We start from the raw sequence: 19,277 nt of genomic DNA on the forward strand, positions 1-19,277 counted from the left end.
TTAAACCACATACACATGCATGTATACACACATAATTATTTTTCTTTGTGAATCGTCTTGTAGTCTTATAGGCAAAGTTATGAATTTCTTCACAAAATATTCTTCAAATACTCCCAGGTTTAGACATAAATTGGATTATAGCAATGGTAAGGTATAATGCAAAGCACTAATAGAATATAATACAACTGGCTAACACCAGGCCAAAACACCACACTCATTTTTCTAGTGCATCTGTGCGGAAGCTTCCACGTTGGCTCTTTTTTGTGATTAAGAAATGGAAACCATGTTACCGGTTTCCTGCTTTCTCATTTCTGAGTATGGGGCTCCCTGTTAAATCTGACTTCAGGCTTTCTTGACATGGGGAGTAGCTGTCCTTTCTCATTTATAATATTATTCTCCTTGAGGAAAATCATCTTGATCTCAATGTTCTGCAGTTTGTTATTGACTGGACCTGTGGAGCCGGTCTCCAGTTCATACTGACCTGTGCAATTTTTTATATTTTTTCAAATATATGGCAATATTTTATATTTTTTCAAAATAATAATTCCTCAGGTTTTTAAGAAGAAAGCAAAGAGGAGCTGCTGATCAAGAGATCTGTCATGACTGGCAGCCCATGTAAGAGACTTGCCTGGAGTGACTGTGAGTATTTCAGGACTATTTTTGCATAGATTCAGTGTTTCCCTGGATAACTTCCAGTTTCGTTTGCAGCATTGTGGTGTGCATGCTGCTAGCTGTGTACAAGCCATTCTGAAACTGTGGCACTCTTACCTGTGCTGTATATGGGGTGCTGTGCTAGCCTTTCTGTATTTTTGGAGGAGGAAACTGGGGAATGACTGTTCAAGTACTATAAACAGTCCTTGACTATATACAAAGCTCGAACAGCTGCAAACCTTCGCCTCTCTAGAGTTAACATCTTTCACTGCTGCTTCTGTATGGAGTACAGGAGTAGGGCTGGTAAAATGCCAACCTCCACAGGCATGCCAGCCCAGCGCCCTGCTTGTAGGACTGATGACTGTGAAAGAGCTGGTGCCAGTCTGCACCATATAGAAGCCTACTGTCACTGAAAGATGATTTCTGAAGATAGAGTCTCATTTTGTCTCTGTACCATTAACTGAGGAAGTCTACCTAATGAAACTTTGTAACCAGGTCAGTTGTTGTAATATTTGATCTTAGCAGAGAGTTCTGATCACATTCCATACTAGACTGAAGGTTCTGTTTTAGTAAAGGTAGAAGTACATCTGCTACATTTACAGTCAGCTTACAGTATATGGGCAGTGGACGACTGGGATACTCCAGATAATGTTGATGCTGGGGAAAATGGACAGCCATTTCAAAAGTCCACAGAAAGTAAACTTAGATACAGCAAGGGTATTTAATCAACTAGAGCCAGCTTAGGTCATGCAGAATATTTTGTTAATAAACAGGAAATACCAAAGTCCTAGAACCTCTGTGCTGAGGAACAGAAACATTACTGCTGTTGTTGCTTCCATTTCTGCCTCAGCCACTCTAGGCTCTGGGCTGCCTCTGCTGCCAGTTGCAAGTGGAGCTAGCCCAGCCAACCATACATTGATGCTGAGGTATGTTCATTGTTCTGTAGAACTTTAAATGAAACTGGGCCTTAGTGTCTATGATTTCCTGCACATGATCCATCACAGCCTGGAGGAGATACTGCCAGAACCATCATTTACACTTGAGGTAAATAATATGAGGAGAGGGAGTTTCACCAGCCTTGCAATGAAGTCTGTATCTGCTGTGGGTACTGCTGTTGCTTATGGTAGGAATCCAACATACACTTTTTAAGAAATCTTTGTTTATTGCATAGTGCTTCTCATGGGTATGTAGCAATGGTGTGAGAATCTTTGAATGCATATTATGAGCTGTGATTCCCAAGACTTAGGTGAGATGTCTTAGGAGCTTGAAGAATTGCCATTTGGCAAACTGGACTTAGATTTCAGGGCTTGGATTTCAGCATACAAGAGACATTTTCTTTAATAAATTGAAGGTAAATGGATATAGATGAATAAAAAGACATAACAGCAAGTAAATATGTAGGGCTGAGAGCAGCTTTCCAGATTAAGAACATTTTTCAGTATAACAAAAGAAAACCAGAGGTGAGCTATGTGTGGAGCACCACAGAATGCAGGTAAAGAAAGTGAATCATGTGGTTAAAGTATAAATGTGGTGTTTCCTTATTTCTCTTTATTATAACAGATGTCTTTGAGTCAAAGCACAGACAAGATTCCGAAGATTCCCATGAGGCACACAAGAAGTTATCAAAAGAGAAGGAAAGGAGGGTGACAGTCAATCAGTGGGATGAAGATGTACAACCCCTCATTTCATCTTCTAAATGGCTTCAACTTCACGGGCTCAAAAGAAACAAATTGTCCCTACCCCAGATTTTGTCACAGATTGGATTCCAGCACAGGAAAGGTATGTGAAAAATCAGTAAAAGGATAATAATAAAACCCCAGACTTTGAATAGTCTATAGGGTCACGCTCATTTTGCATCCCAGTGTGCACAGCGGAGATTTTTATGTTGTCTCTTATCTCATGATAATGGCAGAAAGGGAAGCTGTATCCACAGTTGTTGACATTGCCAGTTCAGGTAACTGAGGAACTCCATCTCCTTTTGATCTGAGAAGGGCTTAGGATCTGAGAGGGACTTTCCTTACTCAACTGTACTGTTGCTTTGCCCTCGGATCCAGTTCAAATCCTCTCCAGTTTAGCTGTAGCTGGGAAATAACTTGTGCTGCTGAGGCTGTTAGTCTTTTTTTCCTGCAAATAACACACCGTAAGATCTCTGTCCATTTTTAGGTAGTAAATATAATGTATGCTATGCCATAATCTGGAATGAACTAGTTGATCATCAGGGCTAGCCGGCCTGCTTGGAATTGTATATTATTTCCAGGGATCCAGCTTTAAGGAAGCAGTTAAATTTGATTAGAATTCAAGCTGCTCTTTGTGCAAAGTCAAGCTATAGAAAAATGTTCCTTTGCAGTTATCTGACAGCTGGAGGGGAAGAGTTTGCTAATAATTATTAACTACGGCCATAATAGTGCTTTGCAGAGCATGTTAAGATATTCTTTTCTTTGAACAGCTTGCTGCCTGAGAAGTAGGAATTGTAATGTATTACAATTGTTCTAGGTTGCATAATTTAAAGTTTTGGCTGGCTTGTGTTCATGGGGCATTCAAAGATCAACAGTGCAGATCCGGAAATCCTATATGCTGTAGATGAAGAAGAAGCTGTTACGCAGGGTTAATGTTGTTACAGTGTAATTTTAGGAGCAGAACGTACTAGTTTAGCAGGGCAGCATGCTGTACAGAATAGCTACTTTATGACGTTAAATATTCCCACCCCTAATGTTTTCCTATCAGTGGAGATCCTGTAGAAGATTTCTAGCTACTGAAAGAGCAGAGTGCAACCTTTTCCTTAGTTGCACCCACTTCTGCACCCATTTGGTTGTGTAAGAGAACAGCATTATCTGTACCAGATTTTGTATTTTGTTTGATAGACAAATATTTGCAAGTCCTGTTGTGAGGTAAATGGATAATACAGAAGTTTAATTGCCTAAACTTTTCATTTATTGAAATCCCATGTAGCTTTTTGGCCTATAAATAATTAAATGTGGGGTTTTCCCCCTCTTCTGACTACACTGGCAGGGAGTAGCAAAAGCAGAGCTGCTCTGTGGGGGGAAAATGAGCCAGGAGCCAAAGGAGATCATAGCCCAGGCAGTGCCCTCACTGACCAGGATGCAGTCCTGTAGCATCTAAGCACAGCAGGCAGAGCAGGGTGCTGCTAACAGTGTCCACAGACAGTCCCAGACAGATTGAAGTGATGAACCAGCTGGGGAGTGTAGCCAGGAGCTGCAGGAGATGGAGCCAGAGACAAGACTGGAGACATGGAAGGCCACAACATAGGTTTTCGAGCCACATCCAGGAGACTGAACTGGGGAGAAGGCTACAATATAGGGCTGACAGGTCTATCCAGGAGAGAGGTCTGCTAGCAGAACTTGAGACAGGTACACCTGCAACACAGCTAAAGCAAAGAGTGGGTTCCCAGGTCTGAGCGCCCTGGGAGTGGGAATGCCAGGTCAGGCTGTCAGGGCAATTGAGGCCTGTTGGTGCCCTCAGGGTCCCATCATACACATAGCCAGAGAAAATCAGAAAACAAAAGCATAATTAGAATTTCTCTCAAGTTTATTAAGGTCGAGTTCCATACAGATGCATGTACCTCCCACACGGATGGTATGCACATGAACTTGAAAAATATCTGTTTGAAGTAATCCTTATTATTAGCAACTTGATCTTTTGTAACCTTTACTGTAGATTATGTGACCACCTTGGGAAAATTTGTGGCTTCTCGGTATGCAGATGGTCTGTTTCCTCAATACAAGAGAGCACAAGATGGCAGCGTGTATAATGTAAGTGTGACTGAGTTGTGGTAACTTCCCGGTGCGCTTAGAAGTTATTATCACTGTAGCAGAATGGTGTGACTAAAATGTCTCCCTATGGCATGAAACATTTATATTCTTTGTGAGGACTTTATCTTTTTTGTTGTTGTTTTGTCAAACTGTTAGTGAAAACAATTGTTGATAGAGAAGCTAGGTATCTTTTTTTTTTCTTGCAAAGTCTTAGGCACTTGCCTTGGTGCAGCATTGCAGTAAATCTTTCCAGACAAGACTGCAGTTTCTAAGCAACATTTACCCTGTCTTGAAAGAGGGAACACTTAAAAAAAAGATGTTCGACTGAGTTAAAAAAAAGTAAAATCATAGTCAATAAAATAAATGGAGATGCTGAAATAAGAAGACATAATGTGCTGTCATTGCTGATGCAAAGCGCTGCTTTGCTTACTGCCAGCGGGTCACAAAAGGCTCAGCCTACTCTATAGAGACAGCTAGCTGGATCTCTGCCCAGGCTCATGTTCTAAGGAATGTCTTAGCAACAGCTGCTGGTGGCCCCATTGTTAAGGGGATGGATTCTGATTGAAGAGATACGCATGTGAGCGATGAGGGGAGGGAGTTAATACATAAAGGATTTTACAAAAGCAAATGTCTTGTCATTTTTTTCTGGTAACTAGAGCCACTTCTGAGGCACAAAGCTTAAAAATGGAAAACCCCTCAGCATTTCAGGGAGCCTTTCCTCCTCATTTTCCCCCATTAATGGCATATGAAATATCTGCATAATGTCTTTTAATCTTAGGATGTTAAAAGCAGTAGGAAAGACATTTCTGGTAGCATTAAGGTAGCGATGCCACTATACAGGATCTGGTAAGATCTCATTTAGGATATTGTGTACAATAGTGTGTACAGTTACCACAGGCTGAGAAGAAGCAATTCAAACCAGAACAGGTACTGAGAAGAGCTAGTAGGATGAACTGCAGTGGAGTGCTGATCTTATGAGAAGGCTTGGTTGAGGTTGAGTATGTAAGACTGAAGAAGACAGACAAAGGGTAGCATTATTGTCCTTGAATGCCTACAGAAAGGCAAATCACAGGGTTAGGGAAAAACTATAGTTTTCTATGCTAAAAGGCACGCTAGTCCAAGAATAAATGAGTATGAACTTCCATGAATAAATTTAGGCCGGACAGTCAGAGGTTTTCCAGCCCTCAGAGAAACAGGAATCTGGACTAGCCAACTACAAGTGAAAGAAGTGCTGCAAGAAAACTGCTTTAAAGATGGAGTTAGATCAGTGTAGTGCAGTAAGTTTCTTTGTATGAGTCTGGCTGTCATAGGAGGAAACTGGATTTAAGTGCTCCTTCCCAGAACTACATTCCTTTGGCAGACAGCCTGAGACTGTATCTGGGAGGCACATTACAGGGCCCTAGCTGACATTAAAGAACAGAGAAAAATACAAATGTGAGGAAGACTTATGCACACTATCACACAAAATACCTTCTCCCTGAGAAAAGTTCTTCTCTAAAAACATTAACATATCCAAGGTTTGGTACTTTGTCCTGGAAAGGTAGTTACAGGTAGAAGGTAGATGGTGAGTTAGCTTACATGGGTCAGAGATATTGAGAGAATGTCTTTACTGGAACCTGCGGTTAATTTTTAAACCTACAGATCACTTTGCATGGTGACTGTGTATACATATATTCATAGGATGGATCAGCTGGTTTTAATTTTAATACTGAATCTAGTTTTTTCTTATTTTAGTGATACACTATGGGAAGTGTTAGTTGTTGATTGCAGTTGTCTGAACTAAATTTGCCTAAGTACCTACCCACAAATAGTTAGTTGATCTGTAATGCTGGGCATTGTTAGTAAAATAATAGTGCAAACAGGAAACGTTTTACATTTTCCTTTCAAATGCTAAAGACAAGGTGGAGATTGAAATGCCCCAGAACCAAACGAACCAAACTGTAAGCTCCCTTGTATCACTGTACAAAATTTTAAGAGCCAGTCAAAATTCTAGTCTAAGAGCGTACAAAGTTTCTGTGTCCTTGTTTGTTCACCCATCTGCTCTTCAACCCCTTCTACATCCCAGCCTGTGTTCAGCTCATTCTAATTGCACCAGTCTTGAGACAGACAAGTCAGACAACCCACTGGCACTGTCCCATGTTCATATAAAAAGATTATGAAAAGCAATTAGGACAAAATGCAATGTCTTTTCTTTGCAGCTTAGATGCATTTGTCAAGTATTTGCTCTTGAAATAGTGGAAGAAAAATGGGTTGTTTTCACTGCTACCTTGGCTGGCATATCTGGCACTTGCAAACCAGCTATTGCAGCTGTCCTAAGCTTCGGGCTGCATTTGTGTTTTTTGTCTTGATGTTCAGTTTCCTTCTCTCCCTTATTTAAATAAAGCTGACAGCCAAAAAAGAACTGATTCTTCATTTTGTGGATTGTCTAATGGGAGCTATTAAGCTATATAAGCAGCGAATGGAATGGTTAACCAGTGAGAGCCGGCAGATATTTGGAGTTATTCAAGAACGGTGCATTGTCATTGTTTTGGATTTTGGCACTGCGGATCCAACTGAATTTGATCTATGTCGGGATGCGCTTTCTATGGTACTCATGGAACAGGTGACGCAAATTGCCAAATTCAACCTCATTCGGTAAGCAAAAAGAATCATAGAATGGTTTGGGTTGGAAGGGGTTTTTAAAGTTCATCTAGTCCAATCCCCCTGCAATGAGCAGGGACACCTTCAACTAGACCAGGTTGCTCAAAGTCCTGTCCAGCCTGACCTTGAACGTTTCCAGGGATGGGGCATCTACCACCTCTCTGGGCAACCTGTGCCAGTGTTTCATCACCCTCACTGTAAAAATTTCTTCCTTATATCTAGTCTGAATCTACCTTCTTTTACTTTAAATCATTACCCCTTGTCCTATCACTACAGGCTGTCCTAAAAAGTCTGTCTTCATCTTTCTTATAAGCCGGCTTTAAGTATTGAAAGGCGACAACAGGGTGTCCCCAGAGCCTTCTTTTCTCCAGGCTGAACAAAGAAATGCATGCATGCCTATTGCTGGCGAATAAAAAGGAGTCACATATCATATAGACATGAGTTTGGATAATACGTTTTCTTTAGTCAAAACTGTCCTGATTCATGTCATGCTAATATCTACAGATTTTCCACACAGTCATGCTAAGCTTGCTACTTCCATTTAACAGAAGACCATTATTACCCTGAAGAACAGATAAAGACTAACAGAACCTGAATACTGGTATATTCCTTCTACAAATATAGCATAGAAAACCAGAAAGATAAGGGGGACTTTGCAACAGCAGTAATGCTCTTCAGGCATCTAAGTATTAAAGAGTGAAACAGTGAGGTCCCATCTGACTGCCTAGGCATTCTTGTGTCTTTAGGCAATTACAGGTTTCTGCCTTACAGCTAGTCATAAGCATAGTCATTTGTATTTCTACAGATTTCAGTGGTCACAGAAATCAGTAGCAGAACTAGGAAACAATACTAGATTTCCATAACAAAAGACAAGTGCTTGTTTCCTTAACATAAGTAAATGAATTTGGGTTTAGTTACAGATAGAATAATAGAGGCACCTATTCAAATTTATTTATCTCTGCACAAATTCTCATATATGCATAAAAGTTTGAACACATAAGCTTGGGTTTGAATAGATGAGTTGGATTTTGTGACTAGGAAAAAAAAAACAATGCACAAATTAGGTCATACGATTTTAAAATTCCTTCCACAATGGTAACTTGTAACTACACTTGTGATTCTTAAAGTTGTTTTACCCAAGCTTTGTCCTACAGATTTGATTGTGGTGCCCTATCTTAATTCTCTAGCTTGTGACACAACCAAGATTTGAAAAGTAGAAGGTCACTTCCATAGCTTTTGAAAAGCACATAAAACATTTTCTTTAAAAATGATCTGCAAAGCCAAATTGGAGCACAGTAACTGTGTTCACTGATTTGTTTGCTTTTGCAGGAGGGAGACAAAAGACAACATAGTATATAAATTATTACTTTAAAAGAATCTTGGAAAATATACTTGTCTTTTAGATACGCAGGAAACTCTTCAAAATAGCGCTTGATGGAATGTCACAAATGCTGGAACCTGCTGGGTTTTTATTTGCTTTCTGTCTTTTTCTGTACAAATGCACAGGCTTACATGCACATACACTTTGTACTTCTGTACTGCCATTAAGACTAAGGCTTTTGATCAATTAAAATACCAAAAAGCTTAGCATCAAAAGTTTTATTTTGATGGGTAGATAAAGATCAGCCCTACTACAAGAAAAGCTGTCAGTTAAAAAGGTCTGACACAAAGGTCATACAGCAAGTTGTGGAAAGAGATCTGTGGAAGCCAGATTTTTTTTTATACATATATTTTAAAAACCTGATTGTTTTTTTATGTTAAAGGAAGACACAAATTAGGAACCATTTTAAAAGTACTTTAACTCTCTTGGCCTTGTTTTGGAAACAGTTGTCTCAAAAAAGGGTTTAATTTTTCCCCTACTACTTCTGTTGCAAGTCAGAATTTAGTATCTGTGGTTTACTGTAATTATTACTTAAGAATATAAAAGAATAGTAACAATAGCAGAGCTTCACTCTTTTGCTCTGCCAGCATTATTCTCACTATTTCTGATTTATAGTTAATGTCATTTTCAGGGCTGCTCAGGATCTTATGAAGTGGCAACAGAAATCTACTCCAGTGTCTGAGCATACTGTAAAGTCTGCTGCTAAGTGGCTCTGGAAGCTGGACCATATGACAGCTGCCAGCCATACCAGCTCTGCTGAAGCCCTGCTGGAAGCCATGAGTGATGAGGCGGTAAGCTCATACATCTTTTCAGAGGCCTCAAGTAAATACAAGAATATTCAATGCCAGACTGGCTGCTGTGATTTGCCCAGATGAATATTGCAGAGATAAATATTAATGACAGCACTGGGAAAGTTTTTTTCCCCAAGTGTAGCTGCATACTATATTTACTGATGGCCTGTTTATGTAAATGTACTGTATTTTGAATGCAGGAACTTGTTTATTTTCTTTTCTAGAGTACACAGAATAAATAACATATTCAGTCATTAAAGAAAAGAGAGAACATCTTCCATTCCACTTTCTTTGCTGTATATGTTTTTCAGGGCTTCAAGTTTATGAGAAAATTGCTAGTATCAACATTATTGAAGGCAGGGAAACCATTTTTAGTTTGTTATGTATCCAAAGTGCTCATGAAAAATTATATTTAAAATCCCAAATAGTAAGTACAGAGATTTATTTAAGCATTAACTCATGGTAGGGGTATGCAAGTCCTTTTCCATCAGCCAGGTTATAGCTAGAGTTTCTTCCAGGACAAAAAAACAAAGCATGCACAGGCATTGTTGCAATTAAATTCTGCCTGTTTCTAAAAGTACCATATTACTTTATCCATTATAGCAGAGTCACAAGACATAAAACATATATACCATCATTTTACCTAGTCACCTAAAACTTGTGTTCTTAAAGAGCTATTTTATGAAATTTGCTTACAATGTACTTTGTTTCTACTCCCTAGCAGCTGAATTTAATGGAAAATTGGGCCTACTGTGTGTGGACTTGGGTCATTGGGTTTCACTGCCATTAAGATCCATGCCTCTGCACAGATCCAACTCTAACTCCTTTATAAATAGCATTCTGAGATGTTGTTTGAAGGAGAAGGTAAATTAGGCTTGAGTTTCTTTCTGGTTCCCTGTGCTGTTGGATTCTCATCCAGATGAACCCTGATGTTTGGAAACTGATAGTAAAAAGGAACTGGGTGAGGAACAAATTGTGCAACAGTGGGATTTTTTTATGGATGCTTTTTAAAATGCTTCCTTTATAAATTTTATTACCATTTTAAATTTGCAGTATATTACTGATTCCCTGGTGGGAAACAAAAAACCCCCAAACCACTTAGATTTCAGTATTTTCTGGATGAAAAAAAAAGGCTTGTTGGATCTGGTGGGTCTGTGTATGAATAAACAGAAATTAAAATCTGTCCAACAGTGAGTTGTCTGTTACTTCTTTCTGGACATTGGTGAGCTAATAGGCAATCTGGGGGAGTCAGTTGTGGCAGGTGCTCAATATAAAACCATCTTCAATTACTCCTAAATATAGTCATTATCATTCATAACTGACAGTTCATTTGAGTGCAAGCTTCACTGTACTTCAGGCTGGAGAGACCCCATTCAGTCCTAGGCAAAAGCTGCATACTCACTGAACAGTCCGTCATAAATGACTCATTCCTCAGAACTGGCTTCATCAACAGAAGTGGTTTCAAAACAATAGCTCTTTTTTCCCCTAGACTTGGCTCTTCCTGTCATTCCTTTAGCTGATCTTTCTTCCCATGTGTGGTGACTCCCTAGATTTCCTTTCCTCGTGACCCGTCAGTCCCAAGCTCAAGATCACTCTGCTGTAAGGTTGCAATTGTTTGAGCTCTACCTGCCACAGATGCATCCGCAGTTTTAAACTGATGGTTCTGTACAGGTCCCACTCTGCAAAGTGTGGGTCACCCATCTAAAACACATCTCTCACCAAGGTAAAGACTGTGAGGAACTGTTCATGGTATTCTTCCTTTTCTTGTATGTAGTATTTTTGCTTGTTTAGATGGCTGCATAAATTATACTCCTCAAAATATGAAGGACTAAATGGAAAGGTTTTAACCTTTCCCCACTAACCCATAAGGAACATTTCCTTTGTGGTATGGTATTGCTGGGTTTGTAGTTGAGTGAATTGTCTGCTGTTTGCAATTTTGTTTATTTTCTTGTGAGGAGCTGGTTCTGCATCAGCTATGCCCAAGAAATGGCAGCATTTTAAAAGTTGCAGAGGCAGGCACTTTTTTGGAGGAAGTGTGAAAACTGATATCCTTATTGAATATCAAGTTTATGAATTATTGGAAGTCTTGGGAGGGAGTGGGGAGAAGATGTGAATCTGAAGGAACACAAGGAAAAGTGGTTGTGCAATATGCAGGCATTGCCTCAGGTCAGGAGCACTTTCAGCAAAAGGAATAGGAGCAAGGTGTTGTCCAAGGACTGGGTCTCAGCTGGGAGAGCTCTGTGCATGCTTGGATAGCTTTTTAGCTGGATGAAACAGAGAGGGAACCTTGTAAAACTGAACTAAAGCACAGATCGGTGTCAGTTCTTTCATTTTGTTTCTGTGCACCTTTTTCTAAAGCTAATAAGTATTCTATTTAATCTTGCACTTTAATGAAACATACTTCTCTTTAACTTTAGTATTTGACCAACATTAACAGTGATGCCAGGAAACCTGGCTGATCACAGACCCACTTGTTCCCAAGCAAGAGTTGTCTGTAACTATGGGCCCTGCCTCCCACATGGAGTGTCTTGCCCCCCTCTACAAGATTTAAGGGAAGCCTGAGGTGTCAAGGTGCTGCTTCATTAATTTCCCTGGTCTAGGTTGAGATTGGGTTGCTGCTTGGGAGAGATCTCTTCCAGCACTGAGGATTAGCCCAAGCATTTGTGGCAAAAGGTAGAGGAGGGAGAGAGTTTGAAATGATGTGGAAGAGTGCAGGGATCCCAGAGCCTGGAAGCTTCAAATACAAACTGGACAAAAGATGTTCATGTAGCCAGTCTGTTGACTCAGGGAGCTGAAATATGAATCAGTATCAAAGGCACTACTGGAAATGCGTGTACAGGTTATTCTGAATTTGCTTTACTACTGCATGAAATTACGTGTGTGCAGAAACATTTCCGCAGTGCCATCCCAGACTTGAACAGGTGTCTTGTCTTTAGTGGTGCATGACCTAGGATTGCTAGTCATTCATAGCATCATAGAATGGTTTGGGCTGGAAGGGATCTTAAAGATCATCCAGTTCCAACTGCCCTGCCATGGGCAGGGGCACCTTCCACCAGACCAGGTTGCCCAGAGCCCCATCCAGCCTGGCCTTGAACACTTCCAGGGATGGGGCATCACAGCTCCTCTGGGCAGCCTGTTCCAGTGCCTCACCACCCTCAGAGTGAAGAATTTCTTTCTTATATCATCTAATCTAAATCTTCCCTCTTTCAGTTTAAAGCCATTCCCCCTCGTCCTAGCACTACATGCCCTTGTAGAAAGGCTTTCTCTCCAGCTTTCCTGTAGGGCCTCCTTTAGGTACTGGAAGGCTGCTATAAGGTCTCCCCGAAGCCTTCTCTTCTCGAGGCTGAATAACCCCAACTCTCTCAGCCTGTCTTCTTCATAGGAGAGGTGCTTCAGCCCTCTGATCATCTTCATGGCTCTCCTCTGGACCCACTCCAACAGGTCCGTGTCCTTCTTATGCTGGGGACTCCACAGCTGAATGCAGTACTGCAGGTGGGGTCTCACGAGAGCAGAGGGCGAGAATCGCCTCCTTCAGCTTGCTGGCTGTGTTTCTTTTGACGCAGCTCAGGGTGCGGTTGGCTTGCTGGGCTGCAGACGTACATTGCTGGGCCATGTTGAGCTTCTCATCAACACACACCCTGAAGTCCTTCTTCTCAGGGCTGGCCTCGATCCATTCTCTGCCCAGCCTGTGTTTGTGCTTGGGATTGCCCTGACCCATGGTGCAGGACCTTGCCCTTGGCCTTGTTGAACTTCATGAGGCTCACCCACGCCCACTTCTCAAGCCTGTCAAGGTCCCTCTGGATGGCATCCCTTCCCTCCAGCATGCTGATCGCAGCACACTGCTTGGTGTCATCAGCAACATGCTGAGGGTGCACTCGATTCCAGTGTCCATGTCACCGACAAAGATGTTAAACAGTGCCAGTCCCAATACCGACCCCTGAGGAATGCCACTTGTCACTGGTCTCCACTTGGACATTGAGCTGTTGTCTGCAACTCTTTGAGTGTGACCATCCAGCCAATTCCTTATCCAGTGAGTGGCCCATCTGTCGAATCCATGTCTCTCCAGTTTAGAGACACGGATGTTGTGTGGTACAGTGTCAAATGCTTTGCCTGACATCAGTTGCTTTTCCCTTATTTACCAATGCTGTAACCCTGTCGTCAAAGGCCACCAAATTTGTCAGGCATGATTTACCCTTAGTGAAGCCATGTTGGAAGTCACCTCCTTATTTTCCATGTGCCTTAGCATAGTTTTCAGGAGGATCTGCTCCATGATCTTGCTGGGCACAGAGGTGAGCATATTTGAGCGTATTTTTTCAGTTAAACAACTATTTATCGGATATTTATCTGTTGGTATGTACCATGCCATAGGACTGATATGCTGTACTTATTGTCTTGAACATCATCATGGGATACCTCTTTTTATATTTGTTTTTAATGGTGGTGAAAATTCAAGAAGCATACTTACCATGAGGATTGTCACATGGATAAGCGCATGTAACATGAAATCCCTTGTAATGTAATACTCAAGCAATAACTAAAGGACATTTCTTCAGCTTCTCTCTCTTCTTAGAATAACTTTTCCAGAATCTAAGTGTGTGTGGTCACCATAAACCTGCCTTAGAAAGTTAGAAAAAATATGAATTATCTGTAAATACCAGCAGTAGATTTGAAAGAATGGTGCCAGTAAAAGTGCTGCCAGTAGAAGTGTGTCTGGTGTAAGTGTTCTGACTGATTTTCAGCCTTGGCATGGCATAGCATCTCTCTTCAGAGACGGAATGTGGCACAGAGCCTTGTCTTCACTAATAACTGTAGAATCACAAAATGGTTTGGGTTGGAAGGGACCTTAAAGATCACCTAATTTGTCCCCATCCCCTGCCATCGGCAGGAACACCTTCCACTAGACCAGGTTGCCCAGAGCCCCATCCAGCCTGGCCTTGAACACTTCCAGGGATGGGGCATCCACAGCTTCTCTGGGCAATCTATTCCACTGTCTCAGTTCTTCTTCCTTACACCTCTCTTTAGTTTCAATTAACTTCTGTGGAAAGGGGCTTGCATTGGGCAGAATCAGACCCAGAGGCTGTGGGCCATGTTCTCTTCTCAATTCAGAAAATTTTGTGTGGACTTCATTTGAATTACAGGCGTAAATGAGAGAGAGAACCGAAGAACTGAAAATCTTACAGCCCAAGTGACGCATTGGTTCTACCACATTTTCCTACCAGTACTCAGCACAGGACAGTGCTTGAGTAAGTACCAGGCATCAATGTAAAACAGTGACTTCCAATTTCCCCTTTTTTTTTTTTTTTTTTCTGTTTAATGACAGGTTGAAGCTGTTTATTACTTTGCTGTGGGTGATGTTCCGGTGGACACAAAGCAGCTACTCCTCGAGAAGGTTTCTGATGGCCCTTGTCCAGTCAACACTGTATCTTTCAATGCTAGGGAAGATGAAACTATTATTTTTCTCAAAGAGCTGAGCCACTTGGCCTCTGGCAGGTATGACAAAGAAGCAGCACAGTCATCATTTCAGTACTTGTAAAGAGCTTTGCTGCTAGGAATGGTATTGGAAGATAGCTGAGTGTCATCCCTGTTTTATTCATGATGAAAATGAGACAAAGCAGTTTAATAAGCAATCTAGGGAAACTGGGGAAATAGTCTAAAAAATATGACTAAAAAGCAGGACCTACTCAAACAGAGCAGCTTCTCTCCGCTCACTGGCTTGCAGGAAGGCCATTCCTTTTTTGTATCACAAATCATCTGTCATTTGCTCTTCTTTTGGAGTCTGAAAAATTGTTCAGGGGAAGGGTCACAACATAAGTTTGTATTGTATTTCTTGTACTGAAAAGGTAATGCCTGTCCTAAATGGGCAGTTCCTGGAACAACAGAAAATTGATGTGGTGTCATCCATCAGGCCTGGTCTTGTGGAAATGTGGTTCTGTACCATGCTTTCTAGCATCTATTTGTTATGGTTGGTGGAAACTGACTATATTCCACATGGTGCATTGGCTAGTTTATCCTGGGAATCAGCTGCATGGTGAGAATCATCCCTCAGTAGAAAAGGATAATAAAACTTTCATCTTGATTCTGATATCAAAACAAGGAATACAAACAAACACAACCCCCCACCACATCAAACTCAGGCTGAACAGCAGGAGGGCAGAAGGAGTCAGTAGGTTTTTGTCTGCTTAACAGAAGTGACCTTACAGTCACAGAGCTGTGAAATGGCTGCTAGCTCTTTCTGTTTCACTGTTTCTGCAAGAGTGGGAAGACCTCAAACAGTAGAAATCTCCTAAATGACAGCAGAGCAATTGGTAAGATGGCAGCTGCTTAGCTCTTTTATAGCCATCTGTGTTTAGAAGTAGCTTTTAAGACATAGAGTATCTGCCAGAAAGCAAGACTGTGGGAAAGTGTTATGTTTGCTTTGGTCTGATGTGTGTCTAAGATGACTGTGTTTATTCTGAACCATGATACCTCCACAATACCAGGTACATTGCCAGTCACCAGTCACCATCCTTCATTTTGTTTTGGCAGTGTTTTTACTTCCTTTATAAAAGGAAAGTGAATATTTCTTGTATGGTAGAGAATGAGGCAAGAAGGGTTATGGCAGAGAGCTGAGAGGAATTGTCTTGTTTGATACGATTCCTACTGTTGTCTTTTTACCTGCATCTAGCTTTGGTGCAGATACTTATTGGGCCTTACTGGTGGATATGTATTTGCCTAATAACTATCTATAAGTTTAAGTCAGCTTTCCCATAGGAATGGCCTAGTTCATGGGCTTTTCATGGCTTGAGCTTGTTTTAGAAATGCATCTTTTTCCTTCTTTGAGACCTTTTGTGTTCTGAAAATGAAACTAAATAAGTCTGCTTGACTTCCTGATTTGTATGTTGATAATGAAATAAATGTTCTTCTTGGGCTTTTAACTGGGAGTATAATCTGATAAAAAGGTGTTAGTGTCATCTCAGACATCTCAAATTACATGCTTGCTCAGCATGTTAAAAGCATTAATTAAAAATAGATTTCCAGGAGATTGAAAAGGAAGGTGGTTCAGAGTAAATGATACCAAAATGAAAGGATGTTCTTCATGAGAAGACTTCAGATGTACCTAAATGTATATAAAAAGTTTGATAATATTCATAGTATTGTTGTAGTTGAAGTTTTAGATATCTTTAATAGATAAGCAAATAATTCCAAAATTGTACACCACTATGATCTTGCATGTGTGACATACATCTTGTTAAAATTAGGAAAGTATGTAGTTTATGTACTGCTGAAAGCCCATTTTGTATTACAGATTTCATGCTTTTACAGAGAAGAATGACTACAGAGATGCTACTGGACCTGCACTAAAATGTGAAGAGGATGGAAAATGCCTAATTGTCCTGAATTCCAGAAAAGTGGAAGGGCGAATGCCACTAGGTAGATAAAACAAACCCAAGGTGATACTGATTTTCTCAGTGAGGCTTCAGAATAGAAATTTAATATAGGAACTTGCTAAGCGTAAAATCAAAAGAAGCCTTCTGTAGGCATGAGTGGGGTGAGGACAGGACTGGTCAAATGGGCATTCTGTGGGTGGGAAGGAGAGGGAAAGTAAGAGAGAGAAGTGAAGAGTGTAGAGGGATATGCATGTGAGAATGAAGAGAAGTGAAAAAAGGGACAAGAACATCATTTGTTTAGGGCAGGGGTTCTCAAACTACAGCCCGCGGCCGGATACGGCCCCCCAGGGTCCTCAGTCCGGCCCCCGGTATTTACAGAACGCCCCCGCCCCTGCTGGGGGTTGGGGGGGAAACCAAGCAGCTGCAGATGACTGCCTGCCACTGCATCCGCGCACCGGCCCCCTGGTTTAAAAAGTTTGAGGACCCCTGGTTTAGGGAGACGAAGAATAGTACTGGTATGTTTACGCCAGTGATCTTGTGGAAATGTATAGAGAAATGGCAGAAAAGAAGGGTGATAGTGTGGAAGATTATCTGATACAACAGCCACATCAATACAGGCCACTTTCATACATAGTATAAGGAGATTAAATCCACATGAGGTTGACTTGCTTATCTCAAGATCTGAATTTTTTGTAAAGACAGGCCAATAAGCATAGTAAAATAGCTATAGAGAAGAAGGTGCAAAGAGGGGAAGAAAAATAGATGGAAAAAAACCCAGGGGGAAACAAATAACAGAAAGAAATGGTTTTACTAAGGGGTGGATGTGGGCAGAAAGCCTCTGTGTTTTTCTTATTATTCATGGTGCTACTTCCTCTGGCTAAATCAGCCTTGCTGTTCAGTGGGACTGGACTGGGGTTTCTGCCAGCTTGAGGGGGAGACCAGCTTGTGGTGTGAAGTGAGGCCGTGTATGTCAGGTCTGATATCTTTATCAGCAGGACATCAAATTAAAAAATTATTTCTTTTAAGTATCAGGATGTGTATCTTTATTCTAATGGTTCACATCCCCATTATGCTGTGGGGCATTAGTGTTGGCCCAAAGGTAGAACACTGTTACCCTCTTCTTACTGCTAGGGAATATATGCCATATGGTGGATTTAGTGACTCACCTAAGGTTGTTTGTCAGTTTTGGACTAACTGGACCATATTTCCTAAGTTGTAGTCTAGTTCTGTGTGCACTAACCCATCCTTCACTAGTACTGTGATTATAACAGTACAAGAGAACCATAGTGGGAGGCCTGAAGTAAAATACTGAGGTGCCACCTCCTTTTGCTTCCTGAAGGGACACTCAAGCCTCACCCACAAAGGGTTTAGAAACCAAGAGCAGAGTATGCTTCAAAACCCTCTCTCTCATTTTGTACTAATTCAGAATAGTATAATGATTGCCTTCAGTCTGCTACAAGTGCTTCCTTGCTGGACCCCATTTGGGGGTGTGCGTGGGGGAAGCTGGCTTCCTCTTCCCCCAGGCAGTCAGCCTGTTTCAATAGATGGGCCTAGAGCTCCTGTATGACTGAAATTACTTCCTCACCACTGTTTCTAAAGCTGAAAGCTGAATGGCTTTAATCGCTCAAAAGGGCAGTAATCCCCTTGAAGTGCATTGTCTGTTGTGTCTTATTGCTATTATGGAGTAGAATTTACACATTAAAAAGGAACACAGCTTTCTGCATTTAGTGGGTATTATAAGCACAGTCATGACATCACTGGCAGCCAATTGGAGCATTTCAGTTGTATGCAGAATCTAAAGTCCTTTCTGAGAAGGAAACGCATTGGAGACGTTATTCTGGTCTGCCTCTGACGTCTCTTGTTTCGGAGACTCCTTCAAGGGTGTAGAAGGCAATAATAATAAAAGTGTCGATTACTCACTATTGGGCCCTGAAACTGGCTCTTGGATGTGAGGCATAAACTATACAAAGAGATAAACAGAGAACAAACTGGAGATTTAATCTTCCAAGTGTGGTGTTTCTTTAACACAAATAAGGGGAGGCATAGGAATATTTTGATTATGTTTCTTTTCATACCACAAATGCAACAGTTGGAAACTGAAACTCATAATTATGTTTTATGGACTGGAAAAGCTGTTTTAAGAACATCTGATGGTTTTCTGGATATCCACTGAATAACTGTTCTGCAAATACAGGATATCTTCATGTTCACTCTTTTTCATTTGCTTAACCAAAACAAGTCGGAAGTAAACTATTTAAAACTTTATAAGAGCTCTGTTCTCCCCTGTTTTGCATCGTGAGCAGTCATTTAGAAAGCAAGCGTGAGAAACTGCCAAATTTTGATTTTTTTTACATATGTTTTGAGTGGCTGCTGGAGATCAAAACAGGTGTAAGCCAGTAAAGAATTAAGGTCCTTATGTTGGCAGACTCAGATTTACTTAAGGCAGAGCAATGCTTTTACATAAAGCCTAATTTCACCGATGTGGTGATACCTCTTCATCCAGCACTCATTTTCCTGTTATCACTTCTGCCTACATTGCTAGTGTAGTTTCTTCATCTGCAAAAAGCTGCAGAATTAAGCAATGGTGTTATGTAATTAGAATTATAAGTGGAAGGGAGGTGAAATTTAAGTTAAAATTTGAAGACGTAGAGGGTAAGAGGTGGTGGAAGCTGTGGAG

At 41.0% G+C, this 19,277-nt stretch overlaps 1 protein-coding gene across 5 annotated transcripts in view; it reads left to right on the forward strand.

The window, feature by feature from the left end:
- The window catches only part of VWA3B (von Willebrand factor A domain containing 3B), a 74,004-nt gene that overhangs the window by 1,435 nt on the left and 53,292 nt on the right, over nucleotides 1–19,277 (forward strand). For 4 of the 5 annotated variants that reach the window (XM_037376076.1, XM_037376079.1, XM_037376077.1 and 1 more), the window contains exons 3-9: nucleotides 553–639; nucleotides 2,212–2,430; nucleotides 4,327–4,421; nucleotides 6,805–7,055; nucleotides 9,074–9,233; nucleotides 14,554–14,723; nucleotides 16,519–16,643. In XM_037376076.1, coding sequence (XP_037231973.1) covers nucleotides 600–639; nucleotides 2,212–2,430; nucleotides 4,327–4,421; nucleotides 6,805–7,055; nucleotides 9,074–9,233; nucleotides 14,554–14,723; nucleotides 16,519–16,643 — 1,060 coding nt within the window. In that variant the 5' untranslated portion in view covers nucleotides 553–599. Of the gene's footprint in view, nucleotides 1–552; nucleotides 640–2,211; nucleotides 2,431–4,326; nucleotides 4,422–6,804; nucleotides 7,056–9,073; nucleotides 9,234–14,553; nucleotides 14,724–16,518; nucleotides 16,644–19,277 lie in introns of those variants that run through there. The other variant, XM_037376080.1, reaches the window with a different exon arrangement.

This window comes from Falco rusticolus, chromosome 2 (assembly GCF_015220075.1).
Source record: "Falco rusticolus isolate bFalRus1 chromosome 2, bFalRus1.pri, whole genome shotgun sequence".
NCBI classification, from domain to species: Eukaryota; Metazoa; Chordata; class Aves; order Falconiformes; family Falconidae; genus Falco; species Falco rusticolus.